At 36.7% G+C, this 15,079-nt stretch overlaps 1 protein-coding gene across 3 annotated transcripts in view; it reads right to left on the reverse strand.

The window, feature by feature from the left end:
- The window catches only part of myo1cb (myosin Ic, paralog b), a 69,375-nt gene that overhangs the window by 2,935 nt on the left and 51,361 nt on the right, over positions 1–15,079 (reverse strand). For all 3 annotated transcript variants that reach the window (XM_007260885.4, XM_007260887.4, XM_007260886.4), the window contains exons 7-29: positions 14,499–14,597; positions 13,049–13,162; positions 12,761–12,832; positions 12,457–12,576; positions 12,154–12,233; positions 11,092–11,197; positions 10,575–10,655; positions 8,980–9,071; positions 8,763–8,857; positions 8,470–8,516; positions 8,249–8,329; positions 7,157–7,262; positions 5,530–5,647; positions 5,187–5,300; positions 5,019–5,095; positions 4,827–4,895; positions 4,620–4,704; positions 3,455–3,614; positions 2,479–2,562; positions 2,269–2,362; positions 2,126–2,181; positions 1,779–1,914; positions 1,628–1,698 (exon numbers count right to left, since the gene is read on the reverse strand). In XM_007260885.4, the coding sequence (XP_007260947.3) occupies positions 1,628–1,698; positions 1,779–1,914; positions 2,126–2,181; positions 2,269–2,362; positions 2,479–2,562; positions 3,455–3,614; positions 4,620–4,704; positions 4,827–4,895; positions 5,019–5,095; positions 5,187–5,300; positions 5,530–5,647; positions 7,157–7,262; positions 8,249–8,329; positions 8,470–8,516; positions 8,763–8,857; positions 8,980–9,071; positions 10,575–10,655; positions 11,092–11,197; positions 12,154–12,233; positions 12,457–12,576; positions 12,761–12,832; positions 13,049–13,162; positions 14,499–14,597 (2,157 nt within the window). The remainder of the gene's footprint in view (positions 1–1,627; positions 1,699–1,778; positions 1,915–2,125; positions 2,182–2,268; positions 2,363–2,478; positions 2,563–3,454; positions 3,615–4,619; positions 4,705–4,826; positions 4,896–5,018; positions 5,096–5,186; positions 5,301–5,529; positions 5,648–7,156; positions 7,263–8,248; positions 8,330–8,469; positions 8,517–8,762; positions 8,858–8,979; positions 9,072–10,574; positions 10,656–11,091; positions 11,198–12,153; positions 12,234–12,456; positions 12,577–12,760; positions 12,833–13,048; positions 13,163–14,498; positions 14,598–15,079) is intronic.

Here is a 15,079-nt window from a genome sequence, read left to right on the forward strand (position 1 = left end):
GCTTTCTTATAATCCATACCAACTTGTTCTTATACTTTTTATATCTTTCTTCTGCGTCTTTTGTTCTCAATTTCAAGAAACATGAATAAAGGTAATTCTTTTTTTTACAGGCATTCCTTAACCCGTTCCTCATCCATGGCTTGTCAGCAACATTTCTCTTAGCACAATTTTTTTGCATACAATTTTTTTCATACAGGGTTTCCAAAATATTCATAAACACACCATATGCTCTATTTACATCATCAACATACACATCCTTCCAGTTTTGTCTTTTTAAATCATCTTTCAATTTATCCAAAGCTTTTTTTGATGTATTTATCATTTTTTTCTTTATTAAAACTGTTTTTTCACTGAACTTATTATTTTTACAAATTGTAAACACTGGCAAATGATCACTTATATCAGTTATCATAATCCCACTCAGCACCTCTTCATTTCTTATATTTGTAAAGATATTATCAATAACTGTATCACTGTGGGTTGTAATTCTTGTTGATTTGGTTATTAAAGGATAAAGACTTAAGCTATACATTGTATTAATAAACGTTCTAATATTATTTGAATCGATTTGACTTCCCAAATCAATATTAAAATCTCCACACAAAAAAACTGTTTTATTACAACTACTTTCAAAGAGCTCAATTATTTTATCTGTAAATAAGTCAATATTTGAACCTGGTGACCTGTACACACAACTAATTATTATATTTTTAGAGTTTTCATTTATTATATCAACAGTAATCATTTCATGATTTCATGATGAATGGACTAATGAAAAAATATAATGCATACAGCTCTGGGAAAAAAATGAGACCACTTAAAAATATATATATATTATTCAATTGAAAACCTCTGAAATATTATCAAGAGGAAGATACATGATCACAAGCTATCAAACCAAGCTAAACTGCTTGAAGTTTTGCACCAGGAGTGGCATAAAGTTTATGAATATGATTTTTTTTTTTGGCATTATTTTAATTCTGAAAGCTCTGCATCTTTTTTGTTATTTTAGCAATTTTTCATTTTCTGCAAATAAATGCTGTAAATGACAATATTTTGATTTGGAATTTGGGAGAAATGTTGTCTGTAGTTTATAGAAAAAAACAACAATGTTCATTTTACTCAAACATATACCTATAACTAGCAAAATCAGAGAAACTGATTTAGAAACTGAAGTGGTCTCTTAAGTTTTTTCCAGAGCTGTATATATCTTTTGGCAACACTTTACAGTAAGGGTCACAAACAACAATACTTACAGGAGTAATATGCATTATGTAATGGTCAGGTAACATCCCAACTAATTATTAATTCACACTAGTTTAAACATGATTAAACCTTACTAAATTTTAGTGCTTAAGAATGTTGTAAATACTAATGAATTGAGACATTAGTTAAAATGTGTTGATTAATAATATCTTAACTAGTGTCAATTATTAATGAGTTGAGATATTCTGTCGTAAGTACTGTTCATTAATGTACCCTTATTGTTAAGTGTTACCAAACATTTTAAATGACTTCCATTGAAATGTAATGTTTTTTCCTTCTCTTAAGTTGCCATTATGAACAAACAAGTTTTTGCATGACTGTGACACACATAAATTGCCTTAGCAACTGTATGTATTCTCACCTTCTGCTTATTGTCTTCACAGAGAACGTGGAGGACAAACATCCCATCACTGAGCGAGCTGACAGAGATCCCTAAAGAGGAATTTTGACAAAGTCAGCCTCTTTTAGTTCATCATTATTCATCACTCCATCATTGCTACATGGCTGCTCACCTTTCAGAGCACTGTAATCAATTCGCTGCTTCAACTTGGCATCCTCCACTATCACTACACTATTGCTGGTAAGCAGAAGCTGCCGAGCACGAGCTTTGTATCCTTTTCGGTCATATTTAATGACTGGGACAGCATACTGTAAATTAGAACACATCAAACAACAATTGAATGTATTTTACCTACTATTTTCATATCATCAGTGCCATGAAAATGTGGCAGGAGAAAATTTTATCAGTATAGTATAAAATACAGTAGAATTAGTGCATGTTTTAAAAATTATTACAATAAAATGGCCATATGTACTGTGTGCTGTAAGGGCTGTAACAAGCAGGCTGTACAGTTCTCACCTTCATCTTCTCACTGCCCAGAGTCTGAAGCACTTTGGGATTGATGTCCTCTCCATCTAAACCAATATATATACACACACACATAAGAACAGGATTATAGAACAGCACAGAAAAATGTCCAGCTAGTGGAAGAAAAAACGTACTCAGCCTTGTTCCCACAAACAGCTTGGGGACACTCTGAGGGTAGTTGTCTTTTTTGTCCTTGAAGATTTCACTGGCCACACACTTTTGCTCCATCTAGAATGAGGAGAAGGTGAGCAAAAGGTGCTCGTATTTAACATTTTGTGTATACAATACATGTCAGTCTAATTTCTAAATGATATATAGTTCAGAATCTGTAATGCATTCTTTACCTGATGCTTCCACTCTGGGCTGATGTTCTTGCAGTACTTCCACACCATGTTCTGCATGCACAGCTTGCGGAGGTGCTCTGATGCCTGTTAGGAAGAGATTGAGACATTAGCACTATTCAGATTGGATTAGTTTCTCAGGGTTCCTGGGGTAATCCTCCCTTTAATGGAGGGTCCTCTGTGATTTTATTCCTGTTCCGAACAACCATGTATGTTTTTTTTTCAGACATCCTCTGAGAAAATTACAGGCTGCATTGCCTACTGTTTTTCGCTGAACTCCGTGGTCTTCCAGTAATTTTAGTCCTGTACGGAAGCACATCTCTGAGTTTCGTCACCTCGCTTTTAAAAAAAAATAGCTATTTGTCCACTGCCACACACTGAAATTACACTTTGTTCACTCGTTGTCACATAATTCATGTAAACACTTCAGCAAGTGGAAATGGAGGAGCTACTGAACTAGATGTCACGTGACTGAGAAAGCCAAAAAACTCACTAGTCCTCCTGTTTTCTTTATTGCAGTCCAAATACAAGAGTTTTATCACTGAGAAGAAAAGTGAAATATTTTTACAGACCTCCCACTGAGAAAATAATCCATTCTGGATAGGTCTATTGTTTGTTTACTGCCACTATAATAATGGAAACTAGGGATACAATGAAATTAAGATTTATGGCTGATAACAAAACATTTTGTCTAAGGCTGAAAAAGTTATTTATTTTCATAAGCAGGTTTTCAGTAATTTTGTCACTGTTTTTATCCCTGCATAAATTAAATAGCCTAAATGTATTTTTGTTTGGAGTCCTATTAATTGTCAATGCTTCTTTACAGGGGCTAGATAAGCTGTGTGAGTGCATTGTGCGTGTGCAATAGATTACTAACATTAGCTGAATATGTCATATAACAAGGGGGGCTCAAAAACATTTGGACATATATATCGTATATTCTCTCCACTCTAAATTATGATGCAAACTGTAGCTGTACCTCAGTGAGGGCAGGTGGCGGTGTGGGCCAGCTCTTGTCCAGAACAGTTTTAGGTAAGTTCCTGTGCAGCTTCATCAGGAAGGAGTAGCGGACATAGTCAAGGAAGTACTCATTCTCAGGACAGCGGGGCTGGTGACGGTACATGAATCCTTTGATGAACCTAGAACAGAGGAATTATTTTAGAGCCAAACAAAAAGACACTTTCAACCCCCATGAAGAGTACAGTCAGTCATTATTTGTATTAAAATATTTAGGAGAAGAATAATTGCATAAGAAAAATAGTATTGCACAATGTGTATATCCTGAATTAGGCACACTGCGTGAATCTTTAAGTTAAAAATTAAGAAACAACTGTCAGATTCCCAAATGTTACTGGCAATAAGTGAACATGTCTCATTCTCATTTAATGTTTGTCTTTTTGTAACATTGTAAATTAATAATTTAAGTTATCCAGACTCTGAAGGTACACATAATGAATCATGAAGTAACTTAAAAGTGTTATAAAAAAAAAAAAAAAACTTTGGTGGGCTCTTATGTGAGCACTGAGGATGCTGTTAAGTTGCCGTTTCTGAGGCGGTAACTGATGAACTTATGCTGTGTAACAGAGGCAACTCTTGCTCTTCCTTTCCTAGGGCAGTCATGATGAGTGCCAGTTTTATCATAACATCTTTGCGACTGCACTTAAGGTAACTCTCAAAGTTCTTTAACTTTTTCGTATTGACTGACTTTTATTTCATAAATACTTATTTTTCTTTAATAAGCTGAGTAGTTCTTGGATTAGAACATTATTCAAAAAGGGCTATTCACTGTATACCAATTCTACCTCTTTACAACTCTCAAACACATTAAGAGGCAAGAAATTTAGGTAATTAACTCTTGACAACTGATAAAATCCAGCCAAGATGTGCAAAGCTGTCATCTAAGCAAGAGGTGCTACTTTAAAGAATCTAAATTATATTCTGGTTTGTTTAACTCTTGTTTTTATTCATAGTTTGGATGACTTTAGAATTAATCTACAATGCAGAAAACGTTTAAATAATATAAAAAACCCATTTTTAAAGTGTGAATTTAAGGTGTGTCCAAGCTTTTGACTGGTACTGTATATATTTTTTGCTGGTCTATTTTATCTGTTGCAAATTACTAAAACGGCATCTTCTTTAAATACCTGCGAATGGTGTCAGCTGCTTGTCTCCTGCGTTGTGCTCTCCTGCGGGCCAGAATACCTCTCCACCAGGCCTGGATCAGGATGGCTGCAAAATAAGAACCAAAATAGTGGGCAATTAACTTTTTAAACAAAACCAACTCAATTTACAAACACTCGTGAAATTAAAGGTCAAAAAGGATGAAAAAATATGTTTTACTAAGGGCTTACCTGAGTGTCTGAGTTTGCGGTATTTGGATTTCTGACTGTAGCCTTTCCAGGATGACTGAAGTTGGGTTGCTGTTAAAAGTAAAAAGTTAATGTTAGGGGCTCAATAAAATGTGTACTGCACAAATAATTTTGCTATGACCTACTAATATGGTTTGTCCTTTTACAAATATTAGTCCAAGAAATAGTTCATACCGAGACTGTGTTTTCTGACTTCTAAGGCATCTTCTGTTGCAAACAAGGTCTTTGGGAAACGGATGAAGATTTTGGACCTAAAATGTGGAACATGTATTATAACATGCATTTACACAGTTTTATAGTATTTTAAAATTAGAATGAAGATTGTTCTAATATAATACCAACCTGCCAAGTTTGTACTCCTCAGGCTTGTAGCCAAGATGCTTGACAAGTGTGGAAACTCCATCAACCAAACGGCCATCCCAGTTGGGCCAGGTGTCTGGACATAGAGACTTATACCTGCCAAAAGACAGAATAATATAAATAATATGGGTGACAAAAATACAGAAATGCCCCAATAATCACCAGATACACTGAAATACCCTGGAGGTCACTTGTGTACAGTAGAGGAATTGAAAGCACTGACATAGTCCTTTGTTTGAGAATGAGGAAAACGTTCTCTCTGCAGTGTGAAACCAGTGGGCAAAGATTTCCAGTAAAGAGATGTCCAATGAGAAGTTCTACTGACCTCTGGAGGAAGATCTCGTAGCGGCGGCGGTAGGCAAAGCCAGCTCTCCTCACTCGGAGATTCTCCATCAGCCCCAGATACTTCACCTGGTGCCTGATCAGAACTTCATCAAAACGCCCTGCACGGAGATAAATTTTTTAATTTTGATTCTTCTAACATTACACTGTATTTTGCATACTTTAAAGATTTCTATGATTTACAGTGTTATTTATCAATCAATCGCTTTGATGTGGCTATCCTGACTTTCCAGTTTCAAAAATGTAAATGAACTGTATCTGTCTGTACTGTAAACAAAACTGTTCCTGAAATGGGATGCAAACCCACACAGATTTTAATGAAAATTATGCTGAGTATTAACACTGCCTCTATCACCAACCAGTGCTGGCTGACATCCACAGCAATAGACGCATGCATACAGGTGAGAAGATGCAAAAAGGATCAGTTTACCCAGACAAAGTAACATTTAAAAGTAGAAATCTGGTGTGAAATTGGTGTATTGTAGTGAAACATGATAACGAGTACAAACTTTTGTCGAATATCCCACCTCCGTTCACCCTCTTTTAGCCGAATGTTTCAAAAAGCTTACGATGCTAGCAAAAATGGCGTTTTTTAAATGCCAACTAGAGTAGGGTGATCTGGTGATAATTATCATCAAAATTTATCAGTAGTGACATTCTTAAAAAAAAATAATAATAATCAAATAGTCCCCCATACTTGCATACTTCTATACTTTCTTTCCATAGTGTTCTTTAAGCAGAGAGGTATACTGTATGACTATTACAAAACTGATAAAGAATACAAGCAATAACAACATTAATCCCTGTACTTTACAACCAAACTGAGATCATATCCACTGTTAAATCATCAAAATTGATCCCCTGTAATGCTGTGGTCATTCGTTGTAGGTGTGCAAGTGAGCAATGAGAAACAGGTCATGAAGAAAATGTGGAGGGTGGCTGGACACTAGGATTTGTCATTTGTAACTGTATATGTGGAAAAAAAATATTAAAAATAAATCAAACAAAACAGGGAAGAGAGAAGGAACGATAAATAGAGATAAAAAAATATATTTATATATATAATAAATGTATATATTTTACATTTATATATATGAAAAAGTATAGAGACAAGTATAGCATGAGAGACTTTTTGTAAGAGTAATTTGTAACGTATAAATTGTATAAGAAAAATATAAATGACATATTGAGTCTAGCTAACAATACAGGAGAGAGAGAAACAGTAAAAGAGTGAAAGAGAGTGAGAGATAGTGTGAGATTGAGAGAGAGAGAGAGAGAGAGAGAAAGAAAGTGAGGGGAAAAAAAAACAATGAACAGGACAAAGGCTGCAGTGTGACCAGTAGTCTGACAGAATATGACAGCAGCAGTGAGAAGTGTATTACACCAGCTGAAAGAATAGAAACCCCTAAAGAAAGGCAGGACACTATGTCCACATTGTCTTCATTTCTTCAACTTTATTTTAACCTTTCTTTATCACACAGCTGTGCAGCTATCAACCTCAGCACATATACTGCTGCAATAATGAGAACAGAAAACCACAGTATCATCCCACTTTTGGAGCCAGAGGGCACAAATACCCAACTCACACCAGTCTACAACAAGCTACTCACCAGCCTGCTTGGCATCGTTGGGTTTCATGCAGCGCACGTATGACGGTTCCTTGGACATCAGGATTTCCATCAACTTGGTCAAGCTAGTCTTAAACTGGGTAGCCGTCTAGGCAGAGCGGAGAAAACCGAGGGAATAAAGAGAGAAACGGAGAGCAGAGTGAAGGAGGAGTGAGAACACACGTCCCAGTGTGCAGGTCCGGCCAGTCGGTGACAGTGTGGGAGAGGCTGAGCGTCAACAATGCATACAAACAGCTCTACAGCATCAGCTGCCCACTCTCTACCAGCCAATGGCCTTCTGCAAAGTGGGCATGGGGGGTAGGGCTCTTCACACACACATACACACACACACACTTACACAAACACACACACTAGTAAAAAGTGCACCCAAGAGTCATTCCTCACAGCATGGGCGGCTAGCAGCGATTCCCCATTTATCATTCAAAGAGCGCTGGGGAAAATGGACGATGTCCAAGTTTTGAGCCTCAGCTCTAATGAAGGTGCCAAAAGGCTTCTTTGAGTAATGCCAAACAAGAACCACTTCAAATGTCCTATAAAAAACGCCAAAGGATGCTCTCATAAATTATTACAGTAAATAAGATGTCAATTTTTGAAATTCAACATAATAAACTCAAATTTTATCTAGAATTTTGGAATCTATATATAAAAAGTGTAGAGTAGTTTATTTTTCATGTATATAGTAATACACAGAAGTAAAATACTGTATTCTGGCATGAAACAATAAGTATAAAAAAAAAATCTAAGTAAGACTGTATAATATATACCTAAGAAAATATGCATGAAAATATGGATGGCCAAAAACACGGTAAAATAAAATTAATGGAAAACACAAATGTAAATTCATAAGATAAAACTGAATAAAATGTCTTAATATATTGACTAAATTGTTTGAGATCTTAATGTGCAAGAAGAGACAGACAGGAACCTTTATCTTTTTTTCAGGATTTAGAGGTTTTCTATGGCATAGCTCAAAGATCACCATGTACCTTTATTATGAAGAGCATATATTTGAAGAAGAAATTGCTGGGTCATGTGATCTTAGTGGAAGGCATGCTAAGAATGAATGCATCTTACCGTTTCTGGTCGTTTCTTGTCTGTTAGCTCTTCCCGGTCAAAACACTGTGTGAGAATCTTGTTTTCTGACATGCACATAACCTGTGTGACATATAAACACACACCAAGAGCTTATCAGATACCACAGGGTTAAGTCAGTCTACTCTGGTAAAAACAGAACAGCAGCACAGAAACGCTTCTGCATTGTTTGGAAACATTTCTTTCTAGTCCCACACACTCACCTCCTTCAAATTTCTGAAGAGGAGGTCATTGTTCTTGTCCAGAAAGCCTGGGAGTGGGAAAGAATATGGAGGGGTCAGTAAACATGCTGATTGTGAAGAGTCATCAGTCTGGGAAACAGATTTGAACTAAACCCTACAAGCAATGTTCACTTGCTGCCTAATACATCCCACTCCTTGACAGATGCCACTGTAGATGAAGATAATCAATGTAATGATAATATAAACATATATTTGGCCATTGAAATCTCCTTTACTACAGTTCTCTCCAGTATTTCTCTCCCACACTGCCTCACCATTCACATTGTAGTTGACTTCTCCTGCATAATGCAGCAGCCTGAACTCGTCTCGGCCCATCACTTTCCGGGTCTTTCCATCAGCCAGCTTATGACTATAGGACAAACAGAAGTGTATATCAATTGATAAAGGTCAATGGCTGATATATGTATGATCAGCATTGTAGAAGATTCTGAAAGGATCCTTTAGTGTATGTGATAAGGAGGTGTTACTGACGTTAAGAAGTGAGCATGGCCTCCCACGGTGTCTTCCAGCTTCTGCAGAAAAGTGATGTCACTGGCATCTCCCGGCCTGAGGCATTCCTCATCCTACAGAGAAAGAAAGACAGAAACACAAAGAAAGAGAGAAAAAGAAAGTGAGAGACACACAGTGAAGCATACACAATCCTACACACAGGAGTTGTTGTGAATGACATCATGTATACTGCATAACATCCTAATGCTGGGTCTGAATCTCCAAGCTCTAAGTAAGAAATTCCAGTTGGAATGCCCCTATGAGTCTGAGTTATTTTCAGAAAGTTGGGACTCAGCAATCCTGAGTTCAGAATCCAAAAAGCAATTGTATTATATTGTTTATAAGCACTTCTATCTATTTATGCCATTTAAACAGTCGTACACAAAGTACTGTCCAACTCCTATTTGTTGACCGGTTTCATTGTGTGTGAATATGCAAAATACAGTACAATGCGATGTCAAACTTTGAGCCAGTGGAGGCTCAGTACTTAGAGCACCCGGCCATTGAAGGTTGTGGGTTCAATACCCGGGTTTGGCAGGCCACCACAGTTAGCAAGGCCCTTATCCCTCAGTGTTCCTCGGGTTCAGCAGTTAGAGCACAGGGTCATGAACAACGGTTGTGAGATCGATACTTGGGTTTGGCAGGTCACCACTGTTGGGTCCTTAAACCCAGAGAGCACTGAGAGTTAGCTAACAGTGTTATGGAAATGTTTTAAAATGGTGTCAAATTATCTACAGCTCTGGAAAAAAAGTAAGAGACCACATCAGTTTCTGAATCAGTTTCTCTGATTTTGCTATTTATAGGTATATGTTTGAGTAAAATGAACATTGTTGTTTTATTCTATAAACTACGGACAACATTTTTCCTAAATTCCAAATAAAAATATTGTAATTTAGAGCATTTATTTACAGAAGATGAGAAATGTCTAAAATACCAAAAAAGATGCACAGCTTTCAGGCATGTTCTCCCCCACCAGTCTAATACACTGCTTTTGGAAAACTTTATGCCACTTCTGGTGCAAAAATTCAAGCAGTTCAGCTTGGTTTCATGGCTGTGATCATCCATCTTCCTCTTGATTACAGTCCAAAGGTTTTCAATTTGGTAAAATCAAAGAAACTCATCATTTTTATGTGGTCTCTTATTTTCTTTCAGAGCTGTATATGTTAAACTGACATATAACTCAGGCATGAAGTCATTCACAGCTTCGACATAAAAATTCAGAGGCAAATGGAACGCAGCACAATTGTACTCCAGATCACAAATAAAATAAAATAACAATCAGTAAAGCCTGGGACATTTTTTTTATAAATTTTCATACTGGTAATACTGTTCCAAAATAATACCCTGGGGTTTACTGTAAAGAAGCTATTTTTGCTAAGCAGCTGGAACTGGATTAACACAGGTATGGTAAAAATAAACCACATCCTATTAATAGGTATAACAATATGGACATAATCCTTTCAAACCAATTAGGCTGTGAGGTCAGTCAGAATTAACTGTTCTATCTCCAAGAATGCCAAATATGTTTGATTTGGGCATGAAGCAGTTGTTGCTGGATGTTCTGAAGAAATTCTCACCAAGATCGAGATGATGCCTTTGAACTTCTCCTCCACAAGATCACAAATAATCTTGTTATTGAAATATTGCACAGGCTCCCACTGGAAACAGAAAGAACAACATCTTAGAACTAGGGTGGAGAACCTGAATCACTCTAAAACAACTGATATTTATTCATCTTTTCCATGGTGCTGTTATGAAAGTTATGAAAGCAAACATTTGCAGAATGTCAGCAATTCAAAAGCGGCCCACTCTAGGCGAGTGGTCGCACACTGGCTTTCTTTAACAGTGACAGAGCTGAGATTAGTCATGCTGCTGCCAGAGGTCAGCATTATCATAGAAATGACACACAACACAAAAAGCGCACACACAGAATCACATAACAGCCTATAAAAAGAGGCCTTTAAGCTGGGCCTACAGCCAGAGAAATCCCCTCTCCCATGCCCCTGTATACAGAGGACCATATGTTACAAAACTCAAGATGTGTGCACATGAGCAGCTGTGTGTGTTTGTGTGTTTGTGTGGGGGGGCTCGCACCGTGATTCCCTCGGCTTCGTACTCCTCTTGTTCTGATTTCAGGGTCAGCTCGATGAAGAGTTGCTGCAGCTTCTCGTTGCAGTAGTTAATGCAGAACTGTTCAAAACTGGACACAGAATTTGACCATATGTTAGTCCAATATATGTCAGGCAAAAATCTTGATACAAGGTTTTTAAATTACAGCGATTAAATTATTTTACAAGTTTTAATTCACAATATCATAAGTCTTATGATAATGTAGTCATAAACTTGCTGATGGAAAGACCTGAAAGGTAGTGGGCTGAGACGAGCTTAAGCTTATTGTCCCTTTAGAGCATAATCATATTAATAAATATGACATGCCAAATGTCATGGCACAGCAGCAAATAATCACCATACAGTGCTTACTCAGGGAACAATTTGGGATGTTGTGTGGTGTTATCTTTTGTGTGAGACTGAATACAAGCCAGTAGCAAAGCAATATGAATTCTTAGACCTAGACCTGATATTAGGCATTATTTGAGGTCTGAAAGCTCGCCATCTTTGTTATTTTAGCCATTTCTCATTTTCTGCAAATAAATGCTCTAACTGACAATTTAGGAATTTGGAATTTGAGAGAAATATTATCTGTAGTTTATAGAATGAAACAACAATGTACATTTTACTTAAACATATACCAATAAATAGCAAAATCAGAGAAACGGACTCAGAAACTGAAGTGCTCTCTTAATCTCTTTTTAATTTCTTCAGAAGTGTCTAAATACTTTGTAAGTATATTGTATATCACAGGATATCAAAATGGTAACTTGTTCGTTTTTACCGCATTTGTGTTTATCTGCATCTATTATAATAAAAGTCATAACAAGTAGAACACTGTTATTGCTACCAATAAAGGGTTTTGCGAGCTTAGGTTCCTGAATATCAGCACAGTTCAACATATTAAAGCTAATTTCTTTCTAAATGTTTCATTTAAATTACTTATTTTGTTCCCTGAAGTATTTTGAACACACCTGCTATTATATTTTCTAAGTAAAAAGCCAATTCTAGTTCTACCAATACAGTTCATAGCTTGACTACACCCACCTGTTGTTCTGAAAGACTTCAAAACCATAGATATCCAACAGGCCAATGACAGAGGTATTCTTACTGCTGTAGGCGTCATCCTACAAAATGTTCAGAGAGAAAAACCACAGTGAAACCACATCCGGATGTGGACGACACTGCAAGATCTATCAACAGATAAGCAGCCCTGCAAGCAAGCATTTTTTTTAAAAAGGTAATTTCTGTGTTTCTCCACAAGAGGGAGCCAAACAACAACACTTCCATCAGAAAATACAGAACCAGCTCTGCACTCTGATAAACTTGCAAATAATACTGCATTTGTACCTGGTAGGCAAGAGAGTCGTTGATTTTGTTGACTAGCCAGGTAAAGGTGCGGCCGTATATGGCTTTAGATAAAGCATCTCGTGCTGAGGAAGCCTGCTCCTGGTTGAGTGGGCTCATGAGCTGCAAAGAACACACACAAATACAGAAATTACATGACTAAACATGGATAACTCATACTTGCCAAAAAATATGGCTTAAACTACTTCAAGAAATGTACTTAAAGTTTTTGCACCATATTTATGTTTCATTTGACAAGTGTCTTAGTGTAGTAGTGTGCTATCACTATCATGATTAACTGTCATACCTCTTCTCCTTTGGCTGTAATCTTCTTATGTGTCAGAGCCTCTTTCAGAACTGAGCTATCCACACCTATCAACTGAGATAACACAGTGCGAGAAACATGCAGGTCAAGATTGTCATAGTCACTGTTTATATATCCACAACCATATCCATGTCTTTTTTAATGCTTTTTACTTCCAAGATAGATAAAAAGAGACTGTTTGTTCTAACAAAGTCAAAGTACATGTGCTACATATGCTATGTATACTCTGGGTTAGACATGGGCCATGCAGTAATGGAAGTGGACTCTTACCCTGGCTAAGTATTTAATCTGGGTGTCGGTTGTAATGTAGGCATTGCCACTGTCCTCCCCTCCGAACTGCACATTCCCCAAGTGAAGCACACTGGCAATAATGTTCAGCAGCTCCTGTGGAGACAGAGAGAAAAAGAGAGAGAGAGACAATGAACATAAAGCTAAAAGCACAGACTGGGGACCTAATTACAGAAAAAAACACTTTATACTTTTCTCTTACAATTGACACAAAATGTCTTAGTATATGTCTGTGAAATAGAAAGGTGGGATTAATGTCAGAGAGAGGTGAGAGAGGTGGATAGGATGGGTTGGACTTATTTGGGACTGTTTGTACTTTGTGCACTATGAAAATGTGAAAATCATCCATAATAAGACCTTGTTATTAGGCATTAGGCATTTTGAATGTTAGGCATTTTGAATGTTAGAGTAAATACTAAGAAAGTCTCATCAGTGGATGTAAAATCATGCTCCACATGAAGTAAAAAAAAAAAGAAAATTGTTGCTTGTTTTTTTTTTTTTTTTTTTTTTTTTTTTTTTTGCTACAAATAAATTTTTCCACAAATGAAAGCAAGAAGGGGCAGTGCACACAATTCAAAATATCCGTATACCTGTATATCTGGGTCATACAATTCTTTAGACTCTGTGAACTGCTTATTCCACATATTGATTTTAGCTCCATTTGCTTCATTGATTTGAGCTGTTTAAAGTTCCAAAGATACATTATACTGTATCTATAAAAGGACAGTCTGAAGGAGTCTGAACTCTGATCGAGTGAGCGTGGAGAGTGAGCAACCATACTCGTAGCTGCAGTGACCCCAGCCAAGATAATGTACATCTAATATTCAGATGGGGACACTGTCTTGAATCAACTAGAACATAGAATGCCAACACATATAGCAAATTTCAATTCCCTTCAGCACATTATTAGCACTACTACTATCCAAGTACTATATTAATCAGAATTAAATATATATATGAACTTGTCAATTTGCTTTTGCCATCTATGAGCTATGAGAAAATATTGTTAGCATTAGCATAGTTCTCCTCGCTGAGGATGAATCAGTGTTGTATGAAATTCCCATTTGGTAATGTAAAAGCTAATACTCAAGTCTAATGGTTTAAGGCCTAGTATTATTACTACTGTATTTCTTGCACTACTGTTATATTAATGCTATCTGAGTATTTTGAGCATTACAGTATCAACTTAATTTGTTTCAGGTTAACTACACTTCTATGATTATGATAAAACACCTCTCTGTTTTACATAAAAGTTGAGATCAAGGTGGATGTGAAGCCTCACCACATCATATATCAGTTTGCTATTTTAGTTTAAAACTCATCACGAGAAGTCTGCAATGCAAATCAATGGGAGTTATTTTCCCTCCTATCAAGGGCGTGGCCTAAACACGCTCTGTCTCAATAGACTGTCAACAAAGTCGTCTTCTCTTACCTCCACTTCATCCTCACTGAATCCAATCACAGTCAGGGCTTTCCTCACTGCCTTCCAGTCACTGCGGTCATTAATGGAGCTCACTTTAGGACAATTTCCCTGCAATGCAAATTCACACATCACACATCAAGGCCATAGAAATACATAGAATACATAATTTTGGCAAATTTCACATTCCTGACCTCTGCATGGATGGTGGGTAGCTACTACAGCTTTATACACTGTATAAACAAAAGTACTGGGACACTTACTCGTTCACTTCCACAAAATCGAGGGTATTTAAAAAAAAGAAAGAATGTATTCTGCTTTTGTTGAATTTACTGTCTTTACTGTCAACTGAAAGATTTCTACTTTATTTTATATAATTGCTGTGAGGATCAGACTGAACTCAGTAACTAGAAAAATGTTAATAAGGGCACAGTTTATAAAACACAGTTTATAGCCCTCTAGCCCACACCTGGCATTAGACTCCTAAGAGTCCTATTTTATTGATAATACTTTTACACTATCTGTGTACAACTACACTATCTGTGTGTTACCTTACTTAATGTACCAGTAGCTAAATAAAGTTCCTAGACAGA

The sequence above is a fragment of the Astyanax mexicanus genome, chromosome 18 (genome assembly GCF_023375975.1).
Source record: "Astyanax mexicanus isolate ESR-SI-001 chromosome 18, AstMex3_surface, whole genome shotgun sequence".
Classification (NCBI taxonomy): domain Eukaryota; kingdom Metazoa; phylum Chordata; class Actinopteri; order Characiformes; family Acestrorhamphidae; genus Astyanax; species Astyanax mexicanus.